Source organism: Camelina sativa, chromosome 6 (genome assembly GCF_000633955.1).
Source record: "Camelina sativa cultivar DH55 chromosome 6, Cs, whole genome shotgun sequence".
Lineage (NCBI taxonomy): Eukaryota > Viridiplantae > Streptophyta > Magnoliopsida > Brassicales > Brassicaceae > Camelina > Camelina sativa.
The window spans coordinates 23543113-23561452 of NC_025690.1; the positions used below are offsets into that span (position 1 = coordinate 23543113).

Genomic DNA, 18340 nt, shown 5'->3' on the forward strand with positions numbered 1-18340 from the left:
TGTGAATCAAAACACTAGAATACAAACACATGCATGCATACAACTCAGATGAGGATATATAAGAATATAGGCTATATATATGAATCCACTCGAGATTGGGATTCACCCACGTTTAGGTAAATATATATAGAACCAACCAATCTATAATTAAGAAGGAGATCGGGGAAAAAAAGGTCCACCCACGTTTCGCCATTTTCAATCTCTCATGATAATCTAAATAAGCCACAGACATATACAACTGGCGATAGTCGTTTGTTTCTTTACACACTGACTGACATATCAATACTTTTTTGAGTACTTTGAGGTGTTATATAGTCTGAACAATTTTCCCATGTACATAAATTTGTTGTTTACTGCTGCAAATTCTACAGGTACATATTATTCGAAAAAACAGTGAAATTATCTGTTTATATTAATATCAAAAAGATTATCATGGCACATTAGCAGTGGCACTACCAACCTATAGTGGGGAGTCAAATTCTTTGTGTTAGTTTGGGCTACATATAAAGTCTCGCTAATACAGATTTGGGGGAATATAAATGTCATTAGTGAAATGACACGAACGGGAGCTTCCGAGAATAATGGATTTAAGGCAGAATTGACAAGAAAGAGCCGAATTAATTGAGCAAACTCATGTAATAAGCTCACTCATCATATGCATATCTATATTGATTTGTCCCTATCACAACGCTTTATGCCCCCTACCTAGCACCCGCCACAATACGGCCAATATCATTCAATTCAACTCTCGACTTAAATGATTTCCTACATACTGAGAGAAAATGAATATTTCTTTTGTTCGCCAATAATTTACTTAGGCACTACTTCTCAAAAGTTTAAGAATTTAAAAGTTCCAAAATCCAAGAATAAAACTTAATTTAAAAAAAAAAAAAAAAAACAGGAAACAATACAAAGCTTCAAAACTCATCTATACTGTACACAAACTTATTTAATAGATGAGTTTAATCATATTTGTAAACGTGAAAAGGTTCAGTTTGGGCCTAGAAAGATGGAATTGAGCATATTTTTTTTCCCTTCGACACTATTATTCTGCCACATATAATATATAATATTCAAACTATACTTTTGATTTACTCAACATATTATTCAACATTTATTTAGTTTCAGTTTTGTTTATTCAATATATAAAGATAAATTCTGATCATCTCCAACATATATCTCTATTTTTTTCTCTAAAATACAGCAACTCAAAAATAGAACATTGTTTCCTTCCAATGTATTACTCTATTTTCAACTCTAAAATAGAGTTAATGTAAAAAAAATAGAGGTAAGAATAGAGTTGCTCTATATATAGAGCAGTGTTCAAGAAAGCGCTCGGCGGTATGTGGGCGGTGACCCAGCGCCTAGCGCCTAGAACGCCTAGTCGGAATTTTAAACGTTTTTAGACGGTTTAGGCGTTTACAATATGAACATTATATATATGATATTATATGTAAAATTATATAAAAATATATGTTAGAAGAAATAAATAATAATAAATCATAAACTAAAATTAGTAAAAATACATTTCTTTAATTTAGATTAATAACATATAAACATTTATAAATATTTATATGAATATAAAACTTAAAATTTTAAATATATGTAGTTAAAAATAAAACATACATTAAAATAAAAAATTTGTGATTTTAGGCGGTCTAAGCGGTCGTCTAGGCGTCTGCTGAGCGCCTAGCGCCTAGACGGCGCCTAAGCGGCCGCCTAGACCGCTTTCTTGAACACTGATATAGAGCAATCCTATCATTTTCTCTATTTTAGAGCAAAATATAGAATAGGGTTGGAGCAAATGTTGATCTAAAATAGAGATTTGACTCTAAAATAGAGTAGAATTGGAGATCCTTAGGGTGTACTCAATGCAAACTAAAATATATATAGATAAATTCTTTAGGGTTTACTCAATGCAAACTAATATATATATATATATATATATATATTTTACGTTATCATATGGGTTGAAATTTGATTTATCTACCAGTTTATTTTGTTGAATAATATTTTGTATAAATATATATATATATATATATATATATATAATGTGGAATTTTATGTGAATCTATTGCTGTACTGTAATTTTGACAAAGGTGAGGTACTTGTTAGAATATAGTGAAAATGAGGTACTGCTTGTTTGTTTTCTAAAGGATTATTTACTCCAAACATCATAAATTTGACTTTTCGGGAAAGGAAAGAAAAACAGATAAGAACTTTAAAAAAAAATCAACTGTATCCAAACCGATTAAAAGCTAATCAGTTTCTTTTGTTTCAGGTAAGACTACTATTAACCAAATGGAGATAAAGATTAGAAGAAGGTGTGTCATTGTAAATGTTGTATAATCTATTCAAAATTCATATCTGAAAGGTTAGTTATAGTTTTGTTTATATTTGCGGTGATGAGATTTTGCGTATATATACTTAGGCACTATTTCTCAAAAATTTAAGAATTTAAAAGTTCCAAAATCCAAGAATAAAACTTAATTTATTATTATTTTTTTTTTTGAAAAAACAGGAAACAACAAAAAGCTCCAAATTAACCCATCTATACTGTATACAAATTTACAACAGATTATAATTTTCAAAAGAACAATTTTTTTTCCATGAACTCTACTCCATTAAGAGGTCTACAACATACAAAAGAGAAGGCTTCGTTAGTGGTATCGTTGAAACGTTCTTAAAAGGTTAAAAAGCAGAATCAATTATAGCATTAACAAAATAAAATTAGTTAAGAGTTATACCTTTACATGGTCTTAATACCATATATAATTACATTAACAAACTAACTAAAATTTTTAATACCATATATAATAAATTGTGATGAGAACAATCTCTTTATTGACAAAAAAAATATAATTTCATTATTATTTATAATGTTATTTTCCGTTTTAAGTGGAAAACGAATAAATTATTAATCTCTTTAGATGGTTATAAATTTTTAACAAACCCAAAAATAAAAAACTAACTTATGTTATTAACTAATGTATATTATAAAATATTAAGCCATACCAAGTATATCCATGATATTATAGTGGTATTTAAGCCTCATTTGAGACTTCATATATTCATAAAGTTCAATTTCTTCTCCATCTCAGTTTTGTAATTAAAACCTTTGAGAAATGAGTTGTGCATCATATGTTCATCATATCATATTATATATTGAGGAGGATAATATTGACGAGGTGAAAGACCTTCTACATCAAAACTGATCTGGTCGTCATTCCTTAGCCTAAGGACTTTGGCTACGTTTATAAAACCGCCGCCTAAGTATATCGGTTAGTGTCATTGAGGTCTATAATGAACAGATAAGAGACCTGTTGGCAACATCTTCACCATCAAAGAAGTAAGAATTCTTTACATAATTAAGTCCAAACCACATGGACTGAATGATTCCCTTTCTAACATTTTATATCACATTATGAGGGTTGTTTAATATAGTAACCTATGTTTGCAACATGCTCTCTATAATGGTTTTAGCCAAAAACCTGATGAATGGTGATTGTACAAAAAGCAAGCTTTGGCTTGTAGATTTAGCCGGAAGTGAGAGGTTAGGAAAGACTAACATGCAAGGGGAGCGTATGAAGGAAGCACAGAAAATCAATAAGTTGCTTTCAGTTCTAGGGGATGTGATTTATGTATTGGCAGTGGTGGATCTAGAAAAAAAATAGCTAGAGTAAATTTTAACTGAAACCGAAAAAATATTTATAAAAATTCAAGTCTCTTTGATGAAAAATATGATTCTAATTTTATTTAAGAAAGACAACCCATTTAAAAAAATTAACCCAATACTATTAAAAAGTATATGGGCTTGTAAATTTGATAAAATAAATAGACAAATTGGATTTTGAACTTGGGTTTGTAACTGAGATTTGATGTGGTCTTTTGCTATTAATGCAAACGATGTCCAAATTTATTAAAAAACTGAAATTTTTAAAATATGTGGAATTTAATACCATTCAATAAAGCAAGTGTCGTCTATGAATTATGATAATAATAAATACTATTTCATTTGCTCCTAATTAATATTTATACAAATGTCAGTCCCTTCGGGGACATCCGATAAAAAATATTTATACAAATGTCAAACCATAGTAAAAATTCTGAAAGCTAATCTTATTTTGAAGTGCACATTTCACCAAAATTGAGAGTTGGTTTTGTTGAACCAAGATTAATTAGTAGAGTCACTATCGTCATCCATCTCAAGTTTTGGCGGGCTCGATTGAAGTCAAGTTTTACGAACCGTCGGTGTTAAACCCCCGTTACATGATATAAGACTGTGGACGTTAGCTGGCATGCACAATAATAATAACAGTGAAAGAGTCACCCAGCTGGCATGATCACCACCGTTGCAACATGCCCTTTTTTTGTAGTGTATTAGTAAGTTTAAAAGATCAATTATATATTGCCATGATGTTATATGTTGCCACATGAGGTTAGATGCTCGATCATGTGAGCATATGCTTATATGATTAGTGAAGGATGATTGAAACAATTCATCAAAGGGTTCTTCTTCTTACTTGATTAATGGGTAGTGGTATATTATTACAAACTGCAAAGCCTTCTGTGTTTAGTGATAAGAACAAAAAAAAAACACAAATGAAGTTCAATATATCTATCTAATGCAGAGCTGGCAATTGTTTACGGGTGTCCTTTTGATAAGGCTGTCTCATAGTTCTCTTTCTTTTTTTATGGGGATTAGATTACTAAGTTAGTATTTAATTCTTTAAAATTAATAATTGCTTTGTTGTAGTGTAGTTTTTGGTAATCGAAATTTTTTAACTAGTTAACCGTTGCGCCGTTCCAAATAGTCCGTCCCGTTCAGACCGACGGAACCACTAACTACATTGAACCAAAAACCAAGCACCATGCAGGCCTTCCACTACAAAAAAAGGGCATGTTGCATCAGTTAGATTGTATCAAATAAATAAATGATTTAAATTTGAATTACTTTTTTATGAATGATACAAAAATAACATTTAACATCAATTCAAATAACTGATGCCATAAGTAATCTGATTTACATCAATTCAGAAAAATTGATATAAATTGATATTAATTTACATCACTTTAAAATATTGATACAAAATATAATTTTACATCACTTAAACAATCGATATAATTTATAATTTATACTAACATTACTTAAAATAATTGATACAAATTTACATCAATAAAAATTTATGCTAATTATATGATTTCGCATCGATTGTAAAAACCATATAGATATTTAATTGTTTTATATCGATTAAATGAACTGATGTTATTTACTCTTAATTTGTATCAGTTAAGAAATTTGAAGCTAATAAAACAAACATGCATAATCATTAACAAATAAAATGAATATAAATATATAAATATATTAATTTATTAGTTTTTAATCATTTTCAGTTTTTTTAATCTCTATTTAAATATCTAATTACATTCTAGGTTTTTTTCTTAATTTACAAAATAATATATATATATATATATATAATATTCTTTCTACCGTATATACACTGTTTGATTTGGCAATAAATACAAAATAATAACAATTAATTTATTAAAACCTTAAATCTTTATAAATTTTTGTTAAAAATTGTTTATGGTTCCGAAATAAACACAATTTCGAATTTTGTTTATATATCTCATGTATATCCTCAATTTCCATTTTAGAAAATGTGAAAAATATTCTTTTAAACAAGTAATAAATGTTTTAAATATTTTACCACAAAATAAAAATAGCATTTTCCTTAAAAATAACTAATTAACTCATTCCTTTTTTTGAGGGATCCTCAATATTTTTTTCTTCAATCTCACGTTCACTTAATTTATAACTGTTAGTTCTTCTCCATCTCATGCTCTTTTTATTTTTTGGGAGGTTTTTACTTTCTCAATTTCATCAATAAATCTACATATGTCGAAGCTTCGATTCCATTTATCTCAAAGGTTGTGATTACCTTCATTCTCATATTTTGCTTTGTTATAAGTTTTTGTTTATGTTCTAATCATGATTTTGTAAACAGTGAGGAGATTGACATGTATGTACTCCTACATGGTTTGGGAAAAGATAATGTAAAGGTATTCTTATACTTTCAAATAATATTTTCTATATCAAACAATATTCAAGAGATAGTTATTTTTTTTGTTTTTTGTAGTATGAAGATATTCACAAGCACCATGATAATTCAAATGATCCTTTGCCATAGTCAACTTACAATCATTATTCTACATGTAGAAGAGGCGTAGCTATTATAGAAGAAACCGTTTTCAAGATGAAGGAATAATGTCCGCAAGAGTAACATGGAACAAAAGCAAGATGTGTTTCATAAACGCGGAAGGAATCATTGCTCAATTGTAATTTTGGATCATATCACTATTTTTTTTCTATAAAAAGTAGATGATGATGTATCTTACTAGGGTTTGAATAAGATTTGATGGTGATGTAATTAGTAAAGATTTAAATATACTTTTATTGAGATTTTAATAGATATTTTCAACTGTTTTTGCTATTCAAATTATAATGATTAATAAAAAATATTTTGCTATTCAAAATATAATAATTATTAAAAAATATGTTTTATTAATCAAATAAATTAGTAATACGAAAATTATATTTAAAAATTGAAAATAACATAATTATTGGAAATTAATTATAAAAATTGGCATTAATTTTTACATCACTACTTCTAGTTGATACAAAAATTTAACATCAATTATAATAATTGTTACAAATAGTAATATCACTTATATTAATTGATACAAATTTAACAACATTTATAATAAATGATACAAAACTTATCATCATTTTTTTTACAAGTGATACATCTTAACATCGATAACAATAATTGATGCAAATATTTTTTAAACTGATGCAAAATATTTGCATCACCAAATCATAAATCAGTTATATAAATGATGTAAAACTTATTTGCATCAATTATACATGATGCAAATATGTAAAATAAGTGATGTAATACAACCTTTTTTTGTAGTGATAGTCTAATATTTCCAATTATCCACACATGCGTCTTTAAAAGATATTTCATTTCATCAAACTACAATAATTTGCAGTTCTTATAACTTGACGCCTATGTATAAATTTAAAGTCACATCATCGACTGACCAAACCTATTTCCGCCAGCATTGTTTTCACGCACCAATTATAGAATTTAGTTAACTATTTCACTATAAAGAAAAGTACTTGCTTACTATAGAAATTTTAGAGTAAAGGTATGTAACTTTAAAAAATTGCGGGTGGGATGACAAAAGAAAAATGCGAGTTGGACGGTAATGCGATCTGTACATATATTCTTTGCTTGCACTGACATTATGATCTTAAGTTTGAAAATAAAATAAAAATTCTATTGACGAAACATTGGATACCCTTAATTAATAATCATAGTTGGTTAAGCTTAGACAAGCGTGGATTAGCTTTTGGTAAACTGATAAATCGAATAATAATTAAAAAGAACCTGATAATTCTCATACGTATAGATTAGTTATCAAGAATCATGGATCATGGTGCAACAGATACAGATAGATAGAGAATATATCACGACCGCCAATGGACGTATTCGGCAATACGAAAAAGAGAATTTATAAATTATAATAATTGTCACGTGAAGTTATTACAACTTACAAAGAACTAACGATTTGACTTAATTTGTTTCATGTGAAATTATAAGCACTTACAAGTTACAAGGTTAGAAATCTTGTTTTCTCTCGGCACACTCCAAACCAACCATCAAATTTAAAGCCATAATACCTAGACTAAGATCAAGAATCATTCTAACTACTGTAGTTGATTACGTAATAAAGTATGCTTCATGCTTGCCGACCGGTAAAATTTTAGTAGTAAAAAACTAAGATTCCTTCTTTTATTTTGTATGAAACCTGAATCTTGTGATTATAATTACCAAATAAGATTCCCCGACAGTGATTCAATGAGTATATAGAAAAACACATCATTAGCAGCTAATTGCACTTATTTGTTTAATCTCCACACATTTCCTCTTTTGTCCACTTTTGATTGGGGTCATTCATGCTCAAACATTACAGCCTGCGCATTGTAGTATGTTTTGTATGTCTCCGGCGGAACAAACAATGTGATATACGTTGAATAAAACAGACTAATTGTAAATGGTGTGATTGGTGTGGTCTTTTGCTATTAATGCAAATAGTGTCCAAATTTATTAAAAAATGAATTTTGAAAATATGAGGAAAGTAATACAACTAATATTCCTTTCATTCATAAAGCAAGTGTCGTTTTAGACTAACTTTTCTCTTGGAACTGCCGTTTATGAATTATGATAGTAATAATGAAATATATTTTCAATTGCTCCTAATTAATATTTATACAAATGTCAAACCATAGTAAATATTCTGAAAGCTACTCTTATGTTGAAGTGCATATTTCACCAAAATTGAGAGCTGTTTTTTTTTAACCAAGATTTAGTAGAGTCACTACTATCGTCATCCATCTCAAGTTTTTTTGGCGGGCTCGAGCTCGAAGTCAAGTTTTTCGAATAAACCGTGAACCGTCGGTGTTAAAACCCCGTCAACATGATGAGACTCTGTACGTTAGCTGGCATGCATAATAATAACAGTGAAATTAAGAGTCACCCAGCTGGCATGATCACCGTTTTGCATTATCCCTGTTTTACCGCAACACCGTTCTCTTTTTTTTTTTTTTCTTTATAAGTCTTCTTAATTAAGAATATATATTTTTCTTTTGTTGGTGAAATAATGAAGGCGTGCATGGTGCTTGGTTCAATGTAGTTAGTGGTTCCGTAGGTCTGAACGGTACGGACTATGTGGGACGGCGCAATGGTTTACTAGTAACAAAAAAAACTACTTACTTATACTACAATCTACAACAAAGCAATTATGAATTTTAAGGAATTGAATACTAATTTAGTAATCTAATCCCCATGAAAAGAAAAGAGAAGTATGAGACAGCCTTATCAAAAGGACACCCGTAAACAGTTGCCAGCTCTGCATTAGATATTGAACTTCATTTGTTTTTTTCTTTCCCTCTCATATCTATTGTAATTACTAACTACTAATATTCATTTATGTCATGTATATGGAGTATTAAATAGGCTATTCACATTTTAAGAAAATTACTTCTAATAGTACAATAAATATGGTGGTTTTTTATTTTTTTTTGGGCAAAATAAATATGGTGGCTTAAACAAAAGTTTGGCTGGCTTGATAAATACATCTATGATAAAAAGACGATCTTGCACTCAATCTTCGCTGTCTCTGAGTACGAAGGGTTGAATTCTCTATGTGGCATTTTCTGGCAAAACTAATTATTTCTTCTCATAATAAAAGTTGGTCAAATTAGTTTAACCAAAGCTCCAAAAGTCAGTGATCTTTGACATATTATTTTTAATTCATGATTTTTTAAAAAAATTCTTCTATTTTATTGAAATAATCAATAGATCTACTTTCTTCAAATGTTAATTCTTGTTAGGATTTTTTTTTTGTTTATAATTTTTAAAAAAATCTATACACTAGTTAAAAACACTAATGTTCTCACCAAAAAAGTTAAAAATACAACTAATGTCTGATTACTATATAATCAATTGAGTCGGCCAATTTAATGCGGGTCTTCTTTACAACGACCCCTGAAAGTGGGTTTGATAAATGAAACAAAAAACATATACTACTACAAAGTCTACAATGCAACAAACAAAATGTAATAAAGATCAAATAGTAACATGTCTGTGGTGCATTAAATATCCTACCAAGGTTTTTTAATAAAATTCCAATATGATACCTTTGCTTATGGCTAGTGTATAGTAACCGTAGTAGTAGTCTGTAAATTGAATTAAAAAACTCTGATATCTGATAGAGTAACATTTTGGGAACATGAGAGTGAACGTGCTTGCATCTGCGTGCCTTGACATTTTCAGCAAAAAACGAATTTAAACCATACACTAACTTCACGTCAGAAAGCATCTATTTAAATACTTAAATTATACATTCCAGAGTTTTTACGCTTAGTCTCTTACACATAACCCCTAGATTAGATGCAATGTATATAAAACATGTATTATCATAATTCGTTTTCTTTACAGCAATTAGTTAGCGATAATATGAAAATATATGTAGTTAGCAAAGTGTTAAATGTTCTAATTTATAGTATTGTGGACATTAAGTATGTTAATATTATGAAAAAGTCTAGTTATTGTAGGACCGCGAAAATCCAAATATATTAGATAACGAATATGATGCCTATGTAAAACGATAAAGAAAGAATAGATTCTCGGAGGCGAGATATGATCTCTTTCCTTAACCCAAAGTAGCTCCCGCAGTGTGGCGGATTAGTGAGTACATGGATCCCAGGATACAACCGAGACGAGCCCGAATCACAGCACTTGATTTCGGACTCAAACGAACGTTGGCTCAACGATACACTCTTGATAACACTTACGTTTCTTAGAGAGAGAAAGAGGAGTGAGAGAGAGTTGGACTTTTGCTGTTTTGAGTTTTGTTTCTTCGCAAGTGTATGAAACAATGAACGAGAGAGCTCTGTATTTATATGGAGAGAACGACGAGATGCTCTCCACAAAATCTGGGCCCGTGGACTGAGATATCGGGGAGTTGAGGTGAGCTGAAGACGCGCCCGAGTATCACACGTTAGTGAGATTTCCGGAACGACTAACTATTCCGTTTGGAGTTGATAAGATTTCAACTCTCGACTTCATTATGCAAAACGACATATCTTGTTGGACCTAAAGGCCCATTAACCAAGACCCAAACTCGAGCTCAGTTTGATACGACACAAAGGCATGTGTGGTTTGCGTAACGGTCACTCATCTCAAGCTAACCACTTCTCATTCATTATAACAACGATTTTGACAAGTAACTACACTATGTTATAGTGCTCATTACAAGGAATTCAAAAAGTCTTTAAACCGGTCATTCCGATGATGGACATCACCGGAAAATTCACCGGAAAGATGGCTAAAGCTATGTTGTCAAAATTGTAGTTCCAACAGTTATTAGTGTTCGAATACAGTGATTTAACCCAAAAGAAGTCAACTATTCTATAGACTATAGTATAAGTTATAATATAAAATTAGATAAAAAAATCACCGAATAAATTTCATCAACGACAAGTAGCCGTGAAGACACGGGAGTGAAGAGAGAGAGAGACTCGTGAGATGAACAAAGAAGAAGATCAATGTCATAATCACAGTGTAAATAAAAATTTCGTAATCTTTTTTTTTTATTAATTAATTAATCAAGGTTAATCTCTGAGTTCCTTATTATTTGATCTGTCTTGCACTTTATTTTTTTTCTTCTTCTTCTTCTTCTCTCTCTCTTCTCTCTGGACTCTCAGTACTTGTTTCTTCTGTCGTCCGGCGTTAAAAAGCTTCGGTGTGGTCCGGTGCTTTCTGAGAAGAAGAAGCCATTAAAGAGTAGTGATGTCTCATTCTAGAAGGCTTTCTTTAGAACCTGCTATAGATTCAATTACTGGTAGATTCCGTGATTTAAAGAGACACGATGATGATGATGAGGACGTCAACAAACCTGACTTCAGAGAACTCGATCTGGGTTCTCCTGTCTCTACCTTAATGCCACGTGGCTCTGCTTCTTCTTCTTCTTCTTCTGCCGCTGCTACTCCTACTAGCAGCTCTGGCTCCTCTTCGGGCTCTGCTGCTTCTGCCAAACCGTCGGTGATGGCCAAGCGTTTGGAGAGTCACTCCGGCGAGATTTCTAGCCCCGGATCCGGAACCACCACCACCCGGAATCTTAAACCGGGTCATCGAAGATCTTCTTCCACCGGTACGCCGTTGATCTTCTCTGGCTCTAGCTACTTCACCTCGCCGCAGGGAGGTGGTAGTGGCGCTACGTCGGCAGTGTCGCCGAGTCCCGGCGTTTTACCTGCCGGAAACATCTGCCCGTCGGGTCGGATCTTGAAAACCGGAATGTCGAGCCGGACCTCAACCAGGACTGAGACTCTCTGTACAGGAACTGGAAATTACGGACACGGAAACGTTGTACGCAGCGGAAGCGGAGGCGGAGGAGGGAAGGCGGCGGGGAACAACGGCGAAAACCCGGAGGAGTTGAAGAGACTGGGGAATGATATGTATAGGAGAGGCAAGTTCTCTGAAGCTCTATCGCTTTACGACAGAGCTATTTCGATTTCACCGGAAAATGCTGCTTATAGAAGCAACCGTGCGGCGGCTTTAACGGCGTTAAGACGGTTAGGAGAAGCCGTTAAAGAATGTCTTGAAGCTGTTAGGCTTGATCCTTCTTACTCTAGAGCTCACCAACGACTCGCTTCTCTTTATCTCAGGTAATCTTGAGACTTGAGAGTTAGCTTTTTTGGAAGTGGCTGCGCTCTGTGTTTTAGTTTTTAAAGACTAAGAATTGAATTGTTTGCTTGTAGATTGGGAGAAGCTGAGAATGCAAGACGTCATATTTGTTTTCCCGGGCAATGTCCGGATCAAGCTGATCTCCAACGGCTACAGACGCTTGAGAAGCATCTCCGGCGATGCTCGGAGGCTCGAAAGATTGGAGATTGGAAAACCGCTATTAAGGAAACAGATGCAGCCATCGCAAACGGCGCTGATACGTCTCCTCAGGTAAGAGGGAGACTTCATTGCCATAATGGTGATATTTGCTTGTAAAGATGTTTTTAACAAATGGTTGCTATTTTTGATTGATTTGGTACAGCTTGTAGCTTGTAAAGCAGAAGCCTTTTTGCGTCTTAACCAAATAGAGAATTCAGATTTTTGTATATCTTGCGTGCCAAGACTCGATCGTCATCATTACCAATCTCAACTGCAAGCTAAACTCTTTGGTATGGTAGCTGAAGCTTATGGGCTCTGTATCCAAGCTCAGGTTGATACGGCATTAGGAAGGTGAGCTTTCGAAACTCGGACAAGTTTTTTTGTTAGTTGCTTGTTTGATTTTCTCGGGCGGTGAGTGAGTAAAGATGATAGGTTTGTTGCAGATTTGAGAATGCGGTTGTAAAGGCAGAGAGAGCTGTAATGCTCGACCAGACCAATCCCGAGGTAGCGTCGGTTTTAAACAATGTGAAGATGGTTGTGAGGGCACGCACTTGTGGTAATGAGCTTTTCAGTACGGGGAGATTCTCGGAAGCGAGTGTAGCTTATGGAGACGGTCTCAAGCACGATGGCTCCAACTCGGTTTTGTACTGCAACAGAGCAGCGTGTTGGTATAAACTCGGTTTGTGGGAGAAATCTGTTGAAGATTGTAACCATGCGCTCAAAATCCAGCCTAGTTACATCAAGGCACTTCTAAGAAGGGCTGCTTCATATGGAAAGGTAAGACTAGAACTCACTGTAATCAGTTAATTAGTGTAGTTTATTTGATTGACATATAGTTTGTTAAAAATATATAGCTTGGTCGGTGGGAGGATGCGGTTAGAGATTATGAGTTCTTGAGAAGGGAACTTCCGGGAGACAGCGAAGTTGAAGAGTCTTTAGAGAGAGCGAAAACTTTGCTAGTGAATAGAAGCCAAGAATCTAAAAGCTTAGGATTCAACAACGAAGTTGAAGCGGTTTCGACTTTGGATAAGTTCAAGAGCTCTGTATCACTTCCCGGTAAGTTTAAAACAGAAAATACCAAATGTGTCTGAAAGGTTTGAGATTTCATATGTCTTGCTCAAGTGGATGGAAACATTTTTGTTCAGGTGTCTCTGTGTTTCATTTCAAATCATCATCAAACCGACAATGCGAAGAAATCTCTCCCTTCATCAACACTTTATGTCTCCGGTATCCATTAGTACATTTCTTTAAGGTAAAGAACAGATTCCAAATACGCTACACTTGTATATATAACCTATGTTTCTCCTCACTGTTCTAATCGAGGAAATGAAATGTTATTAGGTGGATGTAGAGGAGAGCATGGTGTTGGCGAAAGCAGAGAGTATCAGGAAAGTTCCGACATTTAAGATGTACAAGAATGGAGATAAAGTGAAGGAGATGGTTTGTCCGAGCCACCAGTTTCTAGAGGACTCTATAAAGCATTTTCTCTTATGATTGAGAAAGCCCTATTCATCAGTTCTCTGCTTCCCTATGATTCGATGATCAGAAGAGCCTATTTAAAGACTCAGAAAGCAATCTTTGTGAAAGATGGGGAAAGAGCTATTCTATCAAATTCAACAAACTATTCATTCTTTCTTCTAGTTTTGATTCTAATTCTTTTTTTTCTTTTTGTTTTTGGAGTTCGACTCTACTTGCTTTGGCTATATTACATATGAGTAAATGTTCAGAAGGATTCAAGAAATGCAAGCTTCATTGTCTATTTCCACCTCACTTAACTTGTGAATGCTATTTCTCTCATTGGTGTGGTTGGTTCAATCAAACACACCAATGAAACAGAGTTGGGAAGTGGAGATGGAAAGAGTGTGTACTTGAAAACCAAACAGCTTCTGTCTTACCAATTCAGACATGAAGGGATATATAAAGACTGGATCCATAATATGGACATATAGTAAGAAGACAGTACTGAAAAATAAATTACAAATACGCAGTGTCGTGAGTCAGGCATCAAATGATGCAATACATTCAAACCAGAGAGATTTGGGACTAAACCATCGTACAAGTAACATAGACATTAATGATACAGGAAACAGAGGAACCCTACGTTTCGCTATTATTCACCGCGCATTTAGTTGTTCTTGATACATAATGACCATGGCTGCCGCTATTATGGGTGCACACATATCAGATCACTGCATCAAGAGCAAAGAGATCTTGTGTCAGATTTGACTAATTTGATTCACTTCAAGGATAGGAATCCCTTCTACTTTACCTCTGCTATATCTCCACCTGCACCAGCTTTGGCAGAACCATTCGTCTTATGGGCATCATCTGCTGCATATACAGGCAAAAAAAAATTTGGAATCCGCAGCAAAATATTTCAACCATCTATCATCAAGAATGTCCATGGAAATGCTTAAAATGTCTAACAGATTCGTTTGTTGCCAAGCAAAACAAAACATCACATTTGAGTAATGGCTAGATACATCCAGAATGGGAAGAAAAAAACTAAAACGGAACATCTCATAAGGTAAGAGATTGGTTAGGTTCAGAATGATTATTACCTCCTTCTTCTGGGATGTCAGAAGTCCACAAGGTCAGATTGTCCCTAAGGAGTTGCATTATTAAGGTGCTGTCTTTGTATGATTCCTCGTTCAGAGTGTCAAGCTCTGAGATAGCATCATCGAACGCCTGCTTAGCAAGGTGACATGCCCTGAATAGAAAAGATAAAAAACAATCTCAAATTTTCACAACAATGAGTCTTTTCTTTTCTTAGTATAATAAACAATCCCTAAACCTTTCAGGCGCGTTCATGATCTCGTAGTAGAAGACAGAGAAATTCAAAGCCAAACCCAATCTGATAGGATGTGTTGGAGGGAGCTTAGCCTCAGCAGCAGTAGTAGCAATCTATAAAAGAAACACACAAAAAAACAACTCAAAACTAAAATCAAGGAAAAAAGGAGTATATCAAGTAGTCAATAACACTATAGAGCACAAGTAGATCACCTCATAGGCTTTCAAAGACTGATCAGCAGCCTCTTTCCTCTCATTCCCTGACTTGAACTCAGCAAGATAGCGGTAATAGTCACCTTTCCTGCAAAAACATACCAATAACAAAAAAACACTTCACACACATAACCTTAAAACCTAAATTATTTGTAAAAAGAGCAATATATAGAGAGCTTACATCTTGTTGAAGAAGACAGTTGATTCACCCTCAGAAGCCGATGGAATGAGATGCTCATCTAAGACAGACATAATATCAATGCATATGTCAGCAAGCTCTAACTCAACCTTCTCCATATAATCTTTGATCCTTTTTACATTAACATCATTCCCTTTCACAGCTTCCTTCTGTTCAATCGACGAGAAGATCCTCCAGGAAGCTCTCCTTGAACCAATCACGTTCTTGTACCCCACAGAGAGCAAGTTCCTCTCTTCCACCGTCAGATCAACGTTCAATTTCGCAACATTTTTCATTGATTCCACCATCTCTGTATAAAAGAATTCACATTTACAATAACCCATCATGTCAAAAACAAAAATCAAGACTTTTGATTTCCGCAATCGACAAAAAAAAAAAATCCCAATCAAACCAAACGATTAAAACCCTTTTGATACAAAAATCAAAATCCAGTAAAAATCAAAACAGAGCAGAATTAGACCTGACAACCACACATAGAACCAATTCGAAAAGGAGATAAGAAGATTCTTTTTTTTTACCTTCATAGCGCTCAGCTTGCTCAGAGAGCTTAGCGAGGTAGACGAAAGTGTCACGTTCTTTACCAGAAGCCATGGCCGAGATTACTCAAGATTTCAAATTCGAAAAGCTTATGTCTTTTTTGTCCGACTGATCCCGAGTCTGTCGACGATCGCTGTTCTTTTGTGTGTTTTGTTTTTTTAATTTTTCCTCCAGACCAAAGAAAGAGAAACACAGAGAGAGACGTGGGGACACAAGCGTAATTAATGCGGGTTTAACGGGGTAATTAAAAACAAAACTCAAAAAGGTCAGTGTCTGTAAGTGATTTTATTCATTTATATTATTCCTCGTGGGATCCACTACCCAACTATATCATGACATGTCATCACTCTCTATCCACCAGTCCACTCATTTTATCTGTACTTTATCTTCTCATGATATTTATTTATTTTTCAATTCATATAATGGATTAAATCTTCTATATTTCATCCCTATCTACTACAATAGGAAAACAAAATTTCATCTAATAAAAAATAAGAAAATACCTATCTTGTTTTTTGGTCAACTAGTTTTTACACTATCTACTAATCAACCAAATACTCTATTGTTTTGAATTTTGTACCTTTTCTTATAAATTGTTTGCTATTTTTTTGTTTTCATCATTTCAGAAATATATATATTTCATAGATATAATAATTGAACGACATGAAAAAACTTAAGAAATTATCATATACTCATTTAAAAGCAAGCGTACACAAACGAGGGAGTCAGAGATTTCATCACATGATAGGATAAACATATTACGTTACATAGGATAGATTTTAAGGAATGGTACAAAGACGGTTTAAACTTGCTTAACCGGTGTTTTGCATACCGGCAGCGATACCCTTCATGGTGAGGATAACGGTGTCTTCAAGTCCTGGTGCGTATTCGCTCTTTGGATTGAGCTTCACCAGCTCAGCTGCTGGACTAGACTCCATGTATTCCTTAGAAAGATGCGGCCTGACTTTGACGTGGAAGCTTGGGTCACGGATCTGCTTCAGTGTGTAGGCTTGGCACACGTTCAGTGTCGTGATGTATGGGTCACGTAGCTGCAGCCTTTGCCTTAAGTAAGGGTCACCTTCTAGAATGTCTTTGTGACCTGCGACCTGGAAAGGTAAGAAAGCGTGCGGGTTAGTTTAAGTGCTAAAATAGACTTAAAAGCAAGGGTCACCTACAAGTTATAGAGACTTATACCTGGAGTAGGAGGCGTCTGGTCTCTTGGTAGTTAACTCGGAGTTGTTCACCGAATGGCTGAAGTTCTTCAGAGACGAGGAGGCGGTCGTACAGAGCTGCGATTCCTGGATCTCCTTTGGCGAAAACCATTTCGACTAAATCAATTGTGACACGGAAGAAAGGCCATTGGTTGTACATCTCTTTCAGCATGTTGAGATTCTTGTTGTCCTTCTGGATCACACGTTTGAATGCCCCTCCAAAACCTAGCCACACGGGCAAGTGAAACCTTGTCTGAGTCCACGCAAAGATCCACGGGATTGCACGCAGTGACTCGATTCCTCCGCTCGGTTTACGTTTAGCTGGTCGGCTTCCTATGTTCATTCTTCCATACTCGAGCTCAGGTGTCGCCTATAACACAAGCCCAAACAAGAAGTTAAGACTTTGTTCACCTACAATTTGTTTATGAGAGGAGTAATTGTGTTGGTTAAGAGCTTACCAGACGGAAGTACTCAACAAAACGGGGCTCCTTGAAGACAACAGAACGGTATTCTTCAGTGGCAATTATAGCCATTTCATCCATGAGGACACGCCACTCAGGCTTAGGGGAAACCGGTGGATGCATTCCGTGCTCAAGTGTAGCAGCCGTGAAACGCTGAAGAGTTCTAAAGCACAAGTGCTCTTCTCCAAAAGACTGTTCGATAACTTCACCTTGAACTGTTACTCTTAGTTGCCCGTGAATGGTATCCGGAGGCTGAGACAAAATAGCAAGATGGGTAGGTCCACCTCCTCGTCCTACAGTCCCACCTCTTCCGTGGAACATTGTGAGCTTGACTCCATATTCTTTTGCCACCTTCACAAGCTCTTCTTGAGTCTTGTATAACTGCCAAGCCGCAGATAAACGACCAGCATCTTT

General features: G+C 34.3%; 3 protein-coding genes and 1 long non-coding RNA gene across 5 annotated transcripts in view; 2 read left to right on the forward strand and 2 right to left on the reverse strand.

Moving 5' to 3' along the window:
* On the forward strand, positions 5848-6398 carry LOC104793183. The gene is made up of 3 exons (XR_769214.1): positions 5848-5931; positions 6009-6063; positions 6141-6398. It is a non-coding gene; the product is annotated as an uncharacterized LOC104793183 (long non-coding RNA).
* On the forward strand, positions 11265-14285 carry LOC104793184 (inactive TPR repeat-containing thioredoxin TTL3-like). The gene is made up of 7 exons (XM_010519484.2): positions 11265-12298; positions 12392-12587; positions 12679-12866; positions 12959-13292; positions 13370-13571; positions 13661-13767; positions 13857-14285. The coding sequence occupies exons 1-7, from the start codon at positions 11424-11426 to the stop codon at positions 14007-14009; spliced, it is 2055 nt and encodes a 684-aa protein (XP_010517786.1). The 5' UTR covers positions 11265-11423; the 3' UTR covers positions 14010-14285.
* On the reverse strand, positions 14430-16479 carry LOC104793185 (14-3-3-like protein GF14 mu). 2 transcript variants are annotated; one of them, XM_010519487.2, is made up of 7 exons: positions 16236-16479; positions 15700-16006; positions 15519-15606; positions 15310-15419; positions 15077-15225; positions 14785-14843; positions 14430-14704 (listed from the first exon to the last, which is right to left on the reverse strand). In XM_010519487.2, exons 1-7 carry the CDS (start codon positions 16306-16308, stop codon positions 14702-14704), a joined length of 789 nt encoding a protein of 262 aa, XP_010517789.1. In that variant the 5' UTR covers positions 16309-16479; the 3' UTR covers positions 14430-14701. The 2 variants fall into 2 exon arrangements, with proteins under 2 accessions (XP_010517789.1, XP_010517788.1); XM_010519486.2 differs by having other exon boundaries at positions 14785-14846.
* LOC104699409 (phosphoenolpyruvate carboxylase 2-like) overlaps positions 16919-18340 on the reverse strand; it is a 5458-nt gene continuing 4036 nt past the window's right edge. The window contains exons 9-11 of the mRNA XM_010414717.1: positions 17924-18336; positions 17449-17835; positions 16919-17360 (exon numbers count right to left, since the gene is read on the reverse strand). Coding sequence (XP_010413019.1) covers positions 17067-17360; positions 17449-17835; positions 17924-18336 — 1094 coding nt within the window. The 3' untranslated portion in view covers positions 16919-17066. The remainder of the gene's footprint in view (positions 17361-17448; positions 17836-17923; positions 18337-18340) is intronic.

Coding starts and splice junctions, on each gene's coding strand:
- LOC104793184 (XM_010519484.2), top strand. CDS start 11,424: ATGTCTCATTCTAGAAGGCTTTCTTTAGAACCTGCTATAGATTCAATT. Junction 12,588..12,678: donor GCGCTGATACGTCTCCTCAG/GTAAGAGGGAGA, acceptor GATTTGGTACAG/CTTGTAGCTTGTAAAGCAGA. Junction 13,572..13,660: donor GAGCTCTGTATCACTTCCCG/GTAAGTTTAAAA, acceptor ATTTTTGTTCAG/GTGTCTCTGTGTTTCATTTC.
- LOC104793185 (XM_010519486.2), bottom strand. CDS start 16,308: ATGGCTTCTGGTAAAGAACGTGACACTTTCGTCTACCTCGCTAAGCTC. Junction 15,420..15,518: donor AGTCTTTGAAAGCCTATGAG/GTGATCTACTTG, acceptor TTTCTTTTATAG/ATTGCTACTACTGCTGCTGA. Junction 15,226..15,309: donor ATCATGAACGCGCCTGAAAG/GTTTAGGGATTG, acceptor TTTTCTATTCAG/GGCATGTCACCTTGCTAAGC.